We start from the raw sequence: 17,474 nt of genomic DNA, 5'->3' as shown, positions 1-17,474 counted from the left end.
ACCATTATTACTGCATTTAATTAATCCTGAATCATTAACACAATAAAACACAACACAGAATAAAACACCATTTTGTGTTTCAAGTTTATAATATAAAAAATACAGGGGTCTCTACGTGTTTTGTTTTCATACGGTAGCCTTCTGTATATTTTTAACAAAGTGGTCATAATGGCGTGCCAAGTAATTCAGTATTGTCTGTAGTACCTAGCAACATTGTTATTGTTTGGATAAACACTTACCACGTCTAAACATTCATTTACAACATTGCTTACATTCAGCCAAGGACATCTGGAACAATAACATAAACTACTAGTACATTTCGTCACTACAGATGAGGAAGAACGTCCTTTTACTAAAATTATTGGGTTCCTGCACTTTCTCTGCCAGCATTCCCGGGCAGAGATGGCAAGTGAGTTGGGACCAAAATTCTGCTCTCTCCTCGCGTTATTGGTGCTCGTATGATTTCCACTGGGTCGATAGGTGCGTTCGCAGGTGGTGTGGGGATGGGGGTGATGGTATTGCCCTCGTCGTTCGTCATAGTTGGTAGGAATGGACTCGTTATTCCTCTCAGGTTCCGTGTCGCATTCGGTATATTTGTTCCAGGCTTCCCGGATGCCTTTGTATTCTTGGTCTTCACTTTGGTCTGTTGATGGTTTGTCTCGCTGTTGTGGGAGGTGGAAGTGGAAGGCAAGGCAGTTTCGCTGACGACCATATAGTAAGGTGGTGGCGGGGCCTCCGTTTTCACCACTTCCTCGTATGGTGGAGGGTCGTCTGGCACAGTCTGCGACACCTGAGTCCTCCTCAGGCCATTGCGAAGCTGTTGAGACATTCAGAATTAGTTTTTATGCATGAGTTTGCATTATGTGAATGATCGTAGTGTGATTACGATACTCTAGCCCTATTTATTATTTTTTATAATTATTATTACCGGGTATTATTATTATTATTTTTCATGTCAGACTACGGTAATGCATGTTTGGACTGTCATTCAGGGTTGATGTGTTGGTAGTAACAGGGGCGATTTTATGACGTGGGTGTGTATTGCACAAGATCAGTAAAATCTGTTTTCACGAAATTCAAATAATCTTTGATAAACCTCCACACTATCAGTAAGCGCAACCTACGATTTCAACATCCATCTTTGCAGGGTGTACTCCCCCTGCCTTGCCTAATCATCCTAGCTCCATCTTCTTCCCTAACTCCTCCCAACCCCCCACGCACACACACACACACACACACACACACACACACACACACACACACACACACACACACACACACACACACACACACACACACACACACACACACACACACCAGTAGTTGTCCGTGTGAAAAATTTGTACATCCTTCTGTCCAGTAGTTGTTAACCTATTAATTGGATTGGGGACTTATATATCTGGACAAACTCACCTGCCACCAGCACCCCCGTCCACCCTCGCGAGATGCAGTATATAATTACTTGACCACATTTTTTTTTTTCCCTTAATGCCACTGTTGAAAGATAATATTCATCTAAGGAATGGCCTCAAGTAGTAATGGGATTAATGAAGGTTTGTGCATGTTATACTACAGTGCAAAGTGAGAGGCCCTCTTGTACTCTGCTGTGTTACATGAACGTTTTCATATCAACGTTTTTTGCTTCATTCTTGCTTTAAGAGTTAATGGCTATTATATGGGTTTATGTGTGATCTCTTGTCTATTAGCTACTTTCCATGCCTCATATTGTTTGCACCTCGTTTATATTCAGTGTCACTACGATGGAGTATATATCTTTTATTCCATCAGTGTCGTTATCATAAACCTTATCCTTAGTAAAAAATCAGTCTGTGTTATATTAGATTCTGTTGTTTCATGTCTGTCCTGTCTTCTGTGTCATATGGCTTAGTCATTATCTGATTATAACTTGTCAGTCTTTTCAGCCTCTTATGATTCCCTGTCATTACTTTTATGCCATTTCTATGTCATTTCAGCCTCATATGATTCGCTTTTGTCACTTGTATAACTCATCTAAATCAATTATAATCCTTTTTCATTACTTATGCGTTACTTTTGTCTGTCATTTCAGCTTTTTATAAATATCCGTTAATACTTTTAAATCACTACTGATACTGTCAGTCATTTTAACCTCACATAAAGCACTGTTGTTATTTGTATTTTATTTCTCAGTCACTTCACCCGCATGATTCCTATCAGTAGCCTACTTTTAGACACCTCTGTTAGGCATTTCAACCTCTTGCGATATCCTGTTCGTACCTTTATACGTCTGTCAGTCATATCAGCCTCTTTCGATTTTATTCCCCATTATGTCATGTGTACCTGTCAAGTTTGTCTGATGTCATTCTTTAGCTGTCATTTTACCCATATGTCTTATGGCATCATTATACGTTAAACAAATTCTATTCCTGCTACTTCCGATCAATCGTATTCAAATTAACCCTTCAGTCCGATGACGTGTTTTTGTACCGGTGTATCATTTTTTTTTTTTTCCTTTCCTGACGATTAGGAGAGACTTCGAATGACGAGGGGGGAGAGAGGACAATCTAGCGTTCATTAACCCTTTCACCACTAGACTTCTCACTCAGGTAGAGAGAAATCGCCCGGTAGCAACAGGAATAAAATAAAATGAGATACTCGGACTGAAGGGGTTACAGGCAGCCCTGTAGTTGCAGGGGTTGCACCCCGTGCTCATCCGAACGTGAACCCGGTGGATTGCAGCCTGAAGTTCTCCACCTGTAGTCCATCACCCTCCTTTCAGGGGACATGGAGGGAGGTTAAGGGACATGTGTACATAATCAGGCAGAGGAGCCGACCGGTTATAACGGTGCCATCGCGGGAAGGCGTCCCTCTCCAACACCAAAGGAGTTCTCGCAGTGAAGGAATCTAGAACAGGTATTCACTAACCCCGTTCAATAAGAATTCGGCATAATAAATTCTTTTCTTGCCACCACAAGGCACTAGTGTTCAATTTATGGGGTACCCCGTGGTGAAGAGATTAATTATGTACTTGCATTCATAAAGACCACTTGGCGATTGTATTTAGCTTCAGGTAGGTCTTGTATTATTCCTGTCTCTTCCTTGATCTCGTTGTCATTCCATTCTCTTGTTATCTCCGTCTTGTACCTTTGTCATGTCTACCCCATTTCGTTTGTTATGTCATCACATTGTCACGTCATCCAATTGTCTCTGCCTCAAGTCATCCAGCTGTGATGTTATCCCTGTCTGTCATGTCATCCTTTTGTCATATCCTATTGTCATGTCATCCCTGCCGTTCATTTCACACACGTTACCTGCCTCAGCCGCACACAAAACCTACCTCACCCAAACATAACACCTGCCTCCTCACCCATGCTCTCAACCCGCCTAAGCCACACACACACACCCACACACACACACACACACACACACACACACACACACACACACACACACACACACACACACACAAAGACAGAGGTAAACAGATTTCATTATAATATTACAAGCAAGCTAATGCCTAAACCTGCTGAAGTGGGTTTTAAATTGTGTGTGTGTGTGTGTGTGTGTGTGTGTGTGTGTGTGTGTGTGTGTGTGTGTGTGTGTGTGTGTGTGTGTGTGTCTACACCGCTCGCTGGTGCAGTGGTAACGTTCCCGCTTGCCAACTGGTGGACGGGAGTTCGCACCTCGCTCAGGTTGCGAAAAGTTTCACTGACAAAGTGGGTGGTTACTGTCCCCCTTGAGCAAGGGGACGGGTGTGTGCGTGTGTGAAGGTCACAGCCTTGCCCTTAGATCGGACTATATGAGCTCTCGGCTCCCTTCCGGGAGGGTATAAGCTGACGATCATGACCATCAGGTGATCCTGACCGACCCGGTGAATTACACACACACACACACACACACACACACACACACCACTTGCCTCACGCACACACAAGACTTGCCTCACGTACACACAACACTTGCCTCACCCACACACAACACCTGCCTCATCCACACACAACACTTGCTTCACCCATATACGACACCTGCTTCACACACTCATGACACCTGCCTCACCCACGTGCCATATCTACCTCACCCACACACACCTGCCTCACCCACACATGACACTTGCCATACCCACATGCAACACCTGCCTATAGACACATGACACCTGCCACACCCACACACGAAACCTACCTCACCCACACATAACACCTGCCACACCCACACACGAAACCTGCCTCATCCACACATAACACCTGCCACACCCACGCATAAACACCGGCCTCACCCACGCATAACACCTGCCTCACCCACACATAACACCTGTCTCACCCACACATAACATCTGCCTCACCCACACATAACACCTGCCGCACCCACACAAAACACCTGCCTCACCCTCATATAACACCTGCCTCACCCACACAATACCTGCCTCACCCACACACGCCTCACCCATACATAACACCTGCCTCACCCACACATAACACCTGCCTCACCCACACGTAACACCAGCCGCACCCACACATAACGCCTGCCATACCCACACATAACACCTGCCGCACCCACACACGAACCTGCCTCACCCTCCCATAACACCTGCCTCACCCACACATAACACCTCTTCAACGTAGCCTGTATGTAAATTCCTTATGTTAACAGTACTGAATCTAAATATTTAAAACTTTTTCGGTGCTATTTTGCCTTTTATTTTATTTTTGATACTTGTCAACATGGTCCAGTTTACAGATGTTTTTTTTTAGATGGTTTTAGATGTTTTTTTGAGGTCGCCTTGAAACCAGTCTCAATTATCTACATCAGTACCATGACGTCATTGTAATTTTGTTCCTTCTGACGTCAGATTTAATTCAACATAGCGGAGAGGTCTGACAGTGAAGGGGATAATGGCTTATTTCGTAACTCTAACGATCTTTGGAATATATTATAGTACCACCTTAGAGAGGAATTAAGAATGTACTGGTTGGCTGTTTGTTTTGTCTTCTGTCATTGTTTTCAGGATAAACGATTACAATTTTTAGGTGTCATGATTACTGGAAAGGGTGCAGTAGTTTATTTTGACTCCTGGTCTTAAGTTTCTTCTTCTGAATTTTAAGTTGTGGGAATCCAACAAAGGTAGTGTGTGTGTGTGTGTGTGTGTGTGTGAATCCTTTGTGAAATAATATGATATTCCTCAAGCACTTGGATGCAAGGAGAATTTGCTCTGATCATGTATTGCATTTGTTCAGATCAGTGGATACGCGTACGTTTTACTTATTTGTTATTAACTTTTTCTCTAACCTGGCTTGAACTGGCCATCTCTTTATCTCGAATGCTGAGTTGTAGCTGTATAATTACACGAATATGGTGCCGGTCATGAAGTGGTGTCGAAAGAATGTAGAGCCGTAGCATTAGCTTTTCCTAGCACTGAGCTGCGTGGAATAAGATATAAAAGGACGAAAATCTATGCCAAGTTAGGATGAGAGATCTATAATCATCGGGTATACTTTGAATACTGTTGAGTAGGGTGACATGCAGACTTTTGTTACGTTCACAGCCGAATATTTATATGACTAAGGACGTCATGGAACACCTCTGTCATGATTTGCCTTGTTGGGACGTGTTAGTAGTAGGTTTTATGTGAGGTTTTGTAGACTAGAATAAATCACAAATTATGGTATGAGTTTAGTGAATATTACACTTTTTATAACTCGGTTCCCATGATATTAAAATGCTGATTTTGGACATTGGTAGTTTGTGCCTTTTTTTTTTTTTATGTAAGGAAGAAGGAACCAAAGGCAACGAGCCTGCAAAACTGTTCCTTCCAAGAGAAAAACAAAATATAAGAGAGAGACAAATTCAAGATCCGATCATTTCCAGATGCCTGGACACACTGCGCTTGAAAAACTGGAAATCATAGGAAGCAGGAAATACAGACAGAGGGAGACAATTCCAGAGTTGACCTGTTGCATAAATGAAGGACTGGGAGTAACGGTTAACTCTTGCATTAGAGAGTTGGACAGAAAAGGGATGAGAGTTTGCTGCTAGACGGGTGCATAGTGGTAGGCCTATATATATATACAGTATATATATATATATATATATATATATATATATATATATATATATATATATATATATATATATATATATATATATATATATTAGGGGGCGCTTCGATAATGAGAAAAGTTTACGTGTACTCAGAAGTATATAACTCGTGATTTTAAATTAATTTGTTGCCTTGTGCTATTTTCACCTATGTGTATTTTTGGCCAACCGTCAAGCATTGTGTAACTCACCTTTGCAGAAGGTGAAATTGTTTAACGAGATTGTGATGCATTTGTGATTTTATATATATATATATATATATATATATATATATATATATATATATATATATATATATATTATCCTCGTTGAAGGTGGACTTTCATAGGGCGGTTATAACTAGAATACGATGGCAGTCACGAAGAAGTGCAAGGTAAAGCGGCTTATACACGATTCCTATTACTGTGCAATGATTTTGATATTTGAGGGACAATTTTGAAGAGTAACACGATATACTGAACAAATCAAAATGAGTTCCTTTTATTGTATAATATATGTATACGGAGTAATGTTAGTGTAATATTATGCAGTAACCCGTAAGTGTGTCTACTACCTTCCTTACAGTGACAAATCTCCCTTAGATATGTTTGCCACAAAGGACGATGACTGAAGATTCATACTGGAGTACATTAGTTTACGTAGGGGTTTACCCGCACTGTGAAAAGTGAAATAGACTACAGTGACATTAAAACAACAACAACAACGGATATGAGGATCTAGTGAACAAATATAAAGAGAAATACCCTGAGAACACCCGAGATTATGTGACGATGAAGTTCAACTCACTGAGAACCAACTTTAGAAAGGAGTTGAAGAAAATTAACAGTTCACAGCAATACAGAGCAGCTTCTGATGAGGTGTATGAACGTACGTTATGGTGTTTCGATGAGATCACGGTTTTGGTGGATCAGGGAGAGCCTTCACAATATCTATAATTGTCATGTTGCCTTTGAGACTGACAACATTTCCGTTCGGTAATACTGAGCTGTGTAGGGGGAGTGCATATTGCTCAGTATTGTTTAGTCAGTCTGTTGTCTCAATAATACTGATCGTGTAGGGGCAACTTAAAAGACGTCCAACCTTACTTTTGACTTTTTCAACCACTAAGCTGCGTGAAATAAGCTGCAGAAGGACGAAAATCTGAACATGGTATTTTGGGTGGTTATAACTAGTGACTGAACATGGTATCTTAGGTGGTCATAAGTAGTGATTGAACATGGTATCTTGGGTGGTCATAACCAGTGACTGAACATGGTATCTTAGTTTTTTTTTTTTTTTTTTTTTTTCCGACTCTGGGCATAGGCTTCACAGCCTGCTCCCAAGGCCCAACAGTGCTACATACCATACACCTCTACATGTCGTGGTATCTTGGTGGTCATAACTGGTGACTGAACATGATTATAATTAATGACTGAATATGGTGTCTTAAGTGGTTATAACTAGTAACTGAATATGATTATAACTAGTGAGAACATGGTGTCTGAAGTGGTTGTAACTAGTAACAACATGATTATAACTATTGACAACATGGTGTCTTAAGTGGTTGTAATAGTAACTGAACGTGACTATAACTAGTGACTAAGGTGTCTTACGTGGTTGTACCAGTAACCGAACATGATTATAAATAATGTCTTAAGTGGTTATAACTAGCCTATGCCCATTTTTTTCTAACCTAATCTAAAAGTACCATCTCTCCATCTTGAATGCTAAGTTATAACAATGGATTAACATTACAGCATGAGGCTCGTCATGAAGAAGTGCTATAAAAAGGATGTAGAACCTTAGTACAAGTATTTTCGTGTTCTGCTACTGAGCTACGTGAAAATGATTCATAAAAGGACGACATTCTACGCCAAGTCAAGGGAAAAAGGACTATAGTGACTGGACATCGGTGTCTGTAGGACTTGGCCTATCATCCCTTATCGCTTCACACCTCAGCAGGTCAGACGTTAAAAAACAGGTGTCCACCAGTTCTCAACTTGGATCTGAAGAGAATCCAGTTTTCAAGTATTTTCAGATATAAGTTGAAGTCTACAGTTTAAACTGATATTCAGGGTTAAGAAAAAGCAAGCCTTATTTTCGAGTTATGGAACCGGTACACATAGAACAGTTACGGTACATCTGCTTTATCTTTTTTATTTACGTATTTATGTATTTATTTACTCGTATTTTACTTTCATTACTGCTCAAAACGGCATTATCAAGAAGTGTCGTAACGGGTGAAGGGCCTGTAATAAACATTCACTTGGTGTAGCGTAGAACACCTTTAGCTTCAACATATATATATATATATATATATATATATATATATATATATATGTGTGTGTGTGTGTGTGTGTGTGTGTGTGTTTCCTGGATCTGGGCTCTGGAGATCCAAAAAGCCTACAACGTCAATTTTCGTTCAGAGATGACGAGAGAAGATACCGGTACTGTTTTTATGAGGTCTGTGAATGAAGTTCATTAATTTGCCGCGGACTAAGTAAAACAGCAACCGCTGTGTTATACTGTAGTTGAAAAAAATCCGGAACTAGCACAGGCTGATGGTGATATGATGATGATGGTTGCAGTGGTGGTGGTGGTGGTGAATTAACACAGGATGATGATGATGATTATGATGCTTGTAGTGGTGGTGATGGTGAACTAACACAGGATGATGATGATGATGATGGATGTAGTGGTGGTGGTGGTGAACCAACACAGGATGATGGTGATAATGATAATGGTGATGGTGGTGGTTTAAGTATCGTCCCAGAGTCACGTTTCACCTTTGGACTATCTTGGTTCACAACAAGACAGGAGAGCTTCCCTGATAAAATCAGTCGTTATCTGACTGGCAAGTTATTTTTTTATCATATTTGGGGATGTACCATGACCAAGCAGTAGTTACCCAGCTTCTAATTTGTGCCTTAATCTTTTCCTGGCTGATAAGTATGATGAGTGTTTTCTGTACCACTTTCATCGTAACTAGGGCCAGATTTTCGTCCTTTTGCAGCTTATTTCTCGTAGCTCAGGAAAAAGACAATACTGCGGTTCAACATTCTTTCCTTAACACCTTTTCGTGACTACTGTAGTATCATAACTCAGTGGCAGACAGACAAAACTGCGGTTCTTCGTGCTTTAAACAGCACTTCTTCGTGGTTAGCATCATATTCTATTGCTAATCTCTTATTACATCTCAGCATTCAAAATCAAGAAATGACACTGTTAGGTCAAGTTAAAGTAAAAAGAGTATAGTTGATATGTAATTAATATGATGCGGTAGATTTGAAGATGAGATATTGTCCCAAACGTAAATGATACCGGTACCAGAGCAGAGTGAATGTGGGTGATGGCGAGAGTTATTCCGATCATATAATTTTATATAATCGTCGACGTCTCGTGGGTTACTTTTTAATTTTTTTTTAATTGGTGTGTATGTAAGGGGGGGGGGTGGCGGGTAACCCTGATCTTGAGGCAGGGAGCTGCACCTGGCTCGTGTTGTCGCCAGAGATTGCTGAGAGATAAGATAATGTTTACCTGGGAGTGATCTAGCAATCCGGGTCACCCCTGCTGGATCACCTCCACCACCCACACCAGACTTCCACTCACACCAAACCTCCACCCACACCTCACCTCCACCCCTATCATAGTACCATTCCCACTTCCATCCACACGCAACCTCTACTCCTACCTCATCTCCATTCATAACCAACTAGACTCCACCCACATCCCATCTCCACCCATACCCGACGTCCACCCACCTTGCATCAAGGTCTATAGACCTTGTTTAGCACCACCACCATTTTCATTACTGCCAGTGTTGCAGTTTTTTTCACCTAACTTCACGAACTTTCGCTAACATGTTTCAGTTCAGTTGATAGCTAGGCAGGTGCAGTCACATTAGAGGTCAGTTTGCCTTGCAACAAAAGAGACCCATATGTACACCGTAACTAAGGCTTATCATGCAACCATAACTTTGTGTTCCAATTGTGTGAGTGGCCTGGTACACAAGTACCACGACCACCCTACTTATAGTACCATCCACCTGTCACCACCACCATCTACGTAGTTACAACTGTACCCACATACCACCACCACCATCACCACCCACCTACCACCGTCACCATCCCTCTAGCCACCACTGCCTATGTATGCGAGTAGAATACCAGCACCACTGTCCTGGCATGATCACCATACACGTAACCACCGCCACCAGCCTGGGCCCACCACCATTATCCACATAGCACCATCACCCCCACCTACTTACAGCCTCCCACGCCTTCTGCGTACTATCACACCACCACCACCACCATCCTCACCTCCACTCCATCTCCGTGCACAATCACCACTTCCCCACCACCACGTCATCACCAGCCATGTGTTGCCAACAAATAAGGTATCTCATGCCCAATTATGGCCTTGTTTGCCTAGGGTGGATTTGCCTGCCTGGTAACGGAGGTAAGGCTGCAGGCTGCGCGATGATAACTGCCTTGAACCGCCTTTGAGAAGTGGATGGAGGGGAGGAGAGAATATGCAACATCTCCGCTACCACCAGTCTCTCCTATCACCGTTTCTTCATCGTTAAATATTTCCCCAATTATCATTTATTATGTTCTTAGCAGCCATGACATAACTTCAGCTCGCTCATCAGTTCATCATATTCATTCTCAAACTCAAAACTTAATGAGCGCACTCGCGCTTGTGTGTGTGTGTGTGTGTGTGTGTGTGTGTGTGTCCTAGGAGTGGTAAACACAGTCTTGTTATCAGCAGAGATTTGTCAAATGGCGAAGTCATGCTGCGCCACCCCGTACCCTGACTCAGCTACAGTAGCTTTCCAAATCCCTCCCTAATGCTTTGCTTCGATTATCGGGACTACAGATGAGAATTTCGTTAGTTTACAAGTTACTATTACTGCTCTGCCATCCCTGTCCTTGTCTGATAGAATGGTTAACGTTTTTATAACCTACCCTGTCTTTTCTATCCTTGTCTTTAACTTTTGGCATTTTTACCGCATGTTAGTTTTAACCTGCCATATAATCAGTCAGTCTGGAAAGTCCCATTAGGTATATCACTGTTTATTTTCCTGATATTCTCGATTACAGTGCAGTGTTTTGCATCGTGTAGAAAAGAATGGTGAATAAATCAGTAACAGACATTTGTGATTAGCAAGCACCGAGCAATTCATTTTCCGTTAGTATTCCTTTTAAGGCTACATTCAGCAGTGACTCGAAAATTCTTGAAGTAAATTAAATCTGAATGGAGATGTTAGCACATAACATAACGCGGCCTCTTAAGTAATATATTTACACCTTAAAACACCACTAGTAGTATACTTTACTTTGATGATTTACTGTTATCTTTTGACTTTAAAAAACTTGTAGGCTGTAATACATTTTATCGACAGATTTGATGTTTGGGTATGTTTGGTAATTATTGTTTTCTCTTTCTGACCTCAAGGGAGGAGTTCTGGTGGGATATCTGCTGTAAGGCAAGTGCGATCATGAAACAGTTTATGGTAATTTTAGAGAGTTCAGTTTTTGCTGACTGATCGTGTTTTCCCCACTACAATTAACCTGCAGTACGACAGGACACTTGGGTATTTTCTATGGCTGTCGCGCGATTTTATTTACTGAAAGATACTGCAAGGACTAAAAAATGTAATGTGATAGGTATAAGCAGTATCAGTGAGGGAACACAGTTTGGTAAAATTGTATCAGTTTATTTAAGTGTTTTTGCCATATCAGTATTAGAAGCCAATATGCCTGTGTGTTTCTTTAGTGCGGTTTTAGTACATGTCACCAGAGTTACTGTTTTGGAGGTTAACATGTGAATTTTTATTATGTGGGGTGTTTATTTTATTTTTGCATTATTTTTACGGTGTCTGTTTATGTTTTAATTTTACTCTTGCTCCACGGCGGTGGTGACCTTTGACAGTGTATCGCCAGGATCAGGTAATGTTATTCATCGATCAGTCTGAGATACTAATTCGCCCCTGCAGCCTCTGTATACAGATATGCAGTACCAATCACTTATGTATTTACTAGGGAGACAGGTGAACATGACGTTTTTATTGTCGTCTTCTAATAATGGCATAGTATTGGACAGTTTTTTTCTTTGTGTGTGTGTGTGTGTGTGTGATTAGGTTTCCATTTTACCTACAATTTTGCATCTAATACAGTTTGCAAAATGTAAGAGTATTTAACGTATGTTATTACATTATTAGTGACGAAATATGATTTTTAAGAAGTATGATGGAGCAGTGAAAGTTAAGTCTATGCACAGGAGTGACTAGTGAAATGGTAAGATATTTCCTCATCCAAGTGCATGTGAGCAGTTTTTTCAGAAGTGAAGTAGTGAAAGCTGAACCAGTCTTGCCGGGGGCTGTGGAACATTGTCAGTTGACCCGTCACCTAGGAAACGTTTTCGTATCGTATCGTATCGTTTATAAAGGCTCCAACATGGTTGCATACGTCGGCCTAGGTCATCTAATGGCGGCTCTCCACGCTTCTCGATCTCTGGCCGCCTTCCTATTCAGTTTTATCCCACATAGAGTGTGATGAGTTCACACTCTATGACGTCTCAGGTCCCTTTTTTGGTCTGCCTCTCGCATCCCTACCTTCGATGTTCACACCTTTCACCTTCCGCACCCAATTGTCATCCCCCATCATCTGAACACGCCCAAACTATCTCAGTCAGCCCCTTCTCATCACAATACTAATACATTCAAGTCCCATCCATCCTCTCAGTTCTTGAATCGCAATCCCAGCACCCTGTCCCTCAGGCCTCCCAGTCAAGGACACAACATATCCATCTAATCACTGTCATTTTTGTACATCTGAGCCTGCGAATATCCCCATCTTTTACTGCCCAGGCCCCACTACCATACAGCACTACACTCCTAGCACATGCCGCATACAAACATCCCATAGCACGGAGGGAGAGCCTTCTCAGTAGTAGGAGAGGCAACAGCTCCTTGAATTTCCTCCAACCGCTCCTTACCCTTGCCACAGAGCTTCAGCCCCACCTCCAGCACATAACATGTCCCTCAAATGACAGTATTCCTCCTCACACTCAAGAGACTCCACCCAGCAAGATCAGTCCTTTTACGCTTGTCAGTCTCTATATGTACTCCCCAACACGCCGCACACACGAAATCAGCATAATCATTTCGCAGCCTGCCTCAAATACCACTACGTCTTCCGTGCACCCACGTATATACAAATTTCTTTACCTCACATGAATACTGGATTTGAACGTATTTAGTAGAAGTTCCCGTTCTTGAAGATGGCGTGTGTAACACATCTCAGTGACACGAACTGTTGTGCAGTATATTATCACGAAGAAAAGGCTCACTGAATACCCTCTTAGCAATGTAACCTAACCTTCAGTATTTCTAAACCCTACTTGAATATCAGCGTATTCTTTCGTCTCCTAGTCTTTTGTTGTGCGTGTCATATTACCATCATATAAAACTGTTTCATGTAACACCTTGAACGCTGGAAAGTTGGGCGCATTTTTTTTTTTTTTTTTTTTTAGTGACCGCACATACATTCCACGAAAACTTAAAAGCCTAGTGTACTTAGAAACGTACTATAAATTTAAAAGTTAAATGTGAAGTATGATGTAGCAGAGTGTAAATGTGGGGAATGTGTTTGCGGAAATGACTCAGGTGCAATTCCGAGACGCGGGAAAATCGAGCGTCGTATTTTAAGTGGTTTTAGAGATTTCGTTTCACCTTTTCATGTGCGACATATTCTGTACATAGCAACTCAGTACTGTATATCCTCTTGTATGTAGCTAAGGCAGACGATGTGGAAAGAAAAGCGATATAAAAAGCGTACAAAAGAGAATGCTAAGGTGTAACATGGAAATGAATCGTTTAGGAAAGGATGCTACGAGACCTCCTGCTAATGTTGCCTTTAAAGCGTTGTGGCAAAAATCCATTATGCTGTTTACCCTTTCACAACGATTTTTTCAGTTTCTTGCTATATCCAGAGGATTTTACTCAGCTTAAAAGAGAATTTTCCGGAGGAGTTGGATATAGCTTGATTTAGTTCATTCTCTTCCCGCTGCAGATGAATAATTGCGTTGAATAAACCGTCCGCGCTTGAATTAAATGAATAATGAGGGGTCAGTTACCCCTTGAAGAGGATGACGGTTTTTCTAAATTCCGGCACAACGTTATTTATTTATTTTTACTTTCAGCCAACTTTTTCCACATCATAAGCACCCTTGCAGATCTAAAGGTTGGGAATCATCTCCGTAACTCCTTCACTCTGCTGACGTTTTGTCTATCATTCTCTTACCTGTCCCACGGTTTCATTCAGGAATTAAGGCCCCCCCGAACTGAAGGAGCTAACATAGAACAGTATATTCTTTTAAATATATGAACAATGTAAATAGGGTACTGTTGTTTTTTCACTTTAATTTGGCCTCGATTTTCGTCCGTTTGTAGCTCGGTGACAATAAAACAGTACTTGAGTTATGTATCATACGTAGCACTTCATCGTAACTGACACCATATTCTTGTGTTGATCGGTTGATACACATAAGAATTCAAGCTGGAAAGATGGCGATTTTAGACCAGGTTAGAGTAAGATCTCTTGCAGTTTCCCTATTCAGTTCCTTGTCCCTGAGGTCACACTCTGTGACCTCGTTCCGGGTCTTGTTTGGTCTACCTCTCGTAGCCCTACCCCCGACGTTCACTATTCTCACCCTCCACACCCAATTGTCATTCTCTGTCCTCTCAACGTGCTCAACCCATCTCCGTCTACCCCTCCGCATCATAATACTAGTGCATTCAAATACCATCCTTCCTCTCAGGTCGTCAATAGCTTTTCTAGCCCCCCCGCCCCCCACCAGACCTCGTATTCAGGAACGCACTTCACATCCATCTAATCATTGTCCTATCTATACATTTGAACCAACGAATATCCTCTTCCTGTACTGCCCAGGAGTAGAGTAAAAGAGAATCGCTGTGAAAGTATGAATGCCATGTTTTTTAATAATTCATACATCATTGGTTCTAATTTTACAAGTATTACGCTTAGATTTAGATCTTAGAGTTCAGTAATTGCATTCAAGCGCCATTAAAAGAAAAATCGAGCAAACTTATTGACCTTCATATATCTTTATATTCAGCGCCAAACATCAAATACCAAGAAATAGATCCTGGACACGAGTAAAATGTGCCTCCAAACCCCTTTTTTCACCATTGAATTCCACGTTCTTATGCCATTTCAAACTGCCTTTTCGTATATACACTTTCACTTTATCTTTTCTTCTCGTTCTTTTCATATTCTTCCGTCATTTTTGTGTCACCACTTGTTCTTCCATATTCTTACATTGTTATTATTATTATTATTATTATTTTGTTTTCACCACCCAAGTTCTCTCACTTATGCCAGTTCAAGCCGTCCTGTTCCTCGTACAGTACTCCCCCACTTCATCCTTTGATCTCGGTCTCCCCTCATACTCTCATCAGGTTCGTTTCTGTACACTTTCTATTTGCCGCGGCGGATCAGTTTAATTCCCATGTAGATCGCACAGTGCCTTCTAAGATATGAACGGAGAACATTTTTTTTTTTTTTTTTTCCACGCGTTTCAGCAGGACATTAGCGCATTCAGAGATTATAAGACATTAATGACCCACCTCCCCACACCGCACTTTTGGTACTTCACTGCTTCACGTTCTCTGCTAATACTTCACTGTTTCATGTTCTTTGCTAATAAAAGTAAATGAACAACTGCCCTTGTCTCTCCTCATCTCACCGCCCCTCCAGACTGTAGCTACGATGTGACCGCGGAAAAAAGAAAAAATGCCATTCGATTCAAAGGCACTCGTTGATCACTAAAATTTTCACTGCTGGTACGTTTAACACTTTTTTACAGGTGTGACGCAGACTTTTGAACACCAGTGTAGTACAGTTATTACTATAGTTCTTTCACCTTAGTTTGGCTTAGATTTCCGTCCTTGTGCAGCACATATCACGTAGAACTTCTTCATGTTTAGTCATGTGTTTTTGTTAATCTCTAGCTTTAACTCAGCACACGATAGACACGTCAATTATAGGCCAAGTTAAAGTAAAATGAGTATCGCACACCGCGGCCTCCTCGCTGCACCATTTAACAATTGAGTACTACAACACTTTAGACGTAAGGTCAACATTGCGGTTCATCAAAGTCATGAGGTCTTCTTGTTAAATTAGTTTCACTGTAACGACTTAGATATTTTGCGCATGATTAGCCCATTGCTATAACTATTGCACAAATAACGATGTTTTCCACTCGTGATTGTACGTTTGACGGGCAGGTGAAAACAGACGGATGATCAATACGGTATTGTCACATTTTGTAACCCAGTCATGTGTCAGTACAAATACAATCCATTCATCCCTGATAAAACACTCTGAGTTCATAATGTACATTATGCAGGAATGAATTAGTAAATATTGAAGGCATTTCATATCGTATATTTGTGCAAAGAAACATAAAAAAAGAAAATAGCGGTGACTGAGCCAGTCCCGCACGAGCACCATGTGGTCACTCATGAGTACTGGCTCCATCACACATTAAAATGGTGTAGTACGGACATGTTAATACTGTAAATGAAAATAACATTAACCTTCTGAGTGCTGCGTCCTCTTGAAAGAATATTCTGGTAACACAATATTATTTATTTGCTTATTTACTTATTACTTACTAAGAGGCACTCAGCAATCAAAAGATTAATAATAACGCATGGACATGGATGAGAGGGTGGCCCCTTGGGTGAGGGCGAGGGCAGTACCAAGGGGCGGGCTGGTGAGATGTCGTGGTAAGGCTTCAGCTGTGCTTGTGCTTGAGTATCGTCGGGTAGAGTCAACTCCACACTCTATTACTCCTCTTGCACAACTCCACACTCTCACTCCTCATGGCTAACCTCCACTCAGCCACTTCGCTTTCATCTTGGCCTTACAGCATCCACAGCCCTCCATGTGCCCTCCGTCTGTGGAAACATTTAAGAGTGTTAACGTTAAGAGTAACGAAAAACAGTAAACGTTCTCTACCTGTTGGTGAGCGTTCAAGATGGACCTGGCCCTGAAGAACCAAAACACTGCCTGCGTTACGGCGATGAAGACGACGAAGGAGAGGATGACGCCCTGCCAGTTCTCCCTGACGATGAAAACGGTGATGACGGCGATGTTGGCCAGCAGTACCAGCGGGGAGACCAGAGCCACTACAACACGAGGCTTCAGCAATCGCCGCACCACGCCATCTTGAGTCTCCATCTTGTTCTGCCTGCCCTAGAACTACGTGGACTACGTTTACCTGTATTGTATTTAGTTTATTATTTATTAACCGTGATACAGGTAACGGAAAGGTCATCCCAGTTTGGCAAGGCCTGTGGTACGTGCTACTCCCTTGCTGGCTGGCGCTGGACT

The 17,474-nt window shown here is 41.6% G+C and overlaps 1 protein-coding gene across 1 annotated transcript; it reads right to left on the bottom strand.

Annotated features, from left to right (window-relative positions):
• Positions 1 to 358: 358 nt before the first annotated feature.
• LOC145399773 (uncharacterized) lies at positions 359 to 17,443 on the bottom strand. The gene is made up of 2 exons (XM_080272321.1): positions 17,100 to 17,443; positions 359 to 817 (listed from the first exon to the last, which is right to left on the bottom strand). Exons 1-2 carry the CDS (start codon positions 17,319 to 17,321, stop codon positions 359 to 361), a joined length of 681 nt encoding a protein of 226 aa, XP_080128447.1. The 5' UTR covers positions 17,322 to 17,443.
• Between the last annotated feature and the right edge of the window lie 31 nt (positions 17,444 to 17,474).

The sequence above is a fragment of the Coenobita brevimanus genome, chromosome 50 (genome assembly GCF_032717465.1).
Source record: "Coenobita brevimanus isolate Jiangsu-jjx chromosome 50, ASM3271746v2, whole genome shotgun sequence".
Classification (NCBI taxonomy): Eukaryota; Metazoa; Arthropoda; class Malacostraca; order Decapoda; family Coenobitidae; genus Coenobita; species Coenobita brevimanus.
Note: the sequence above shows the minus strand (reverse complement) of the source record. Positions and strands in the feature narration are given on the sequence as shown.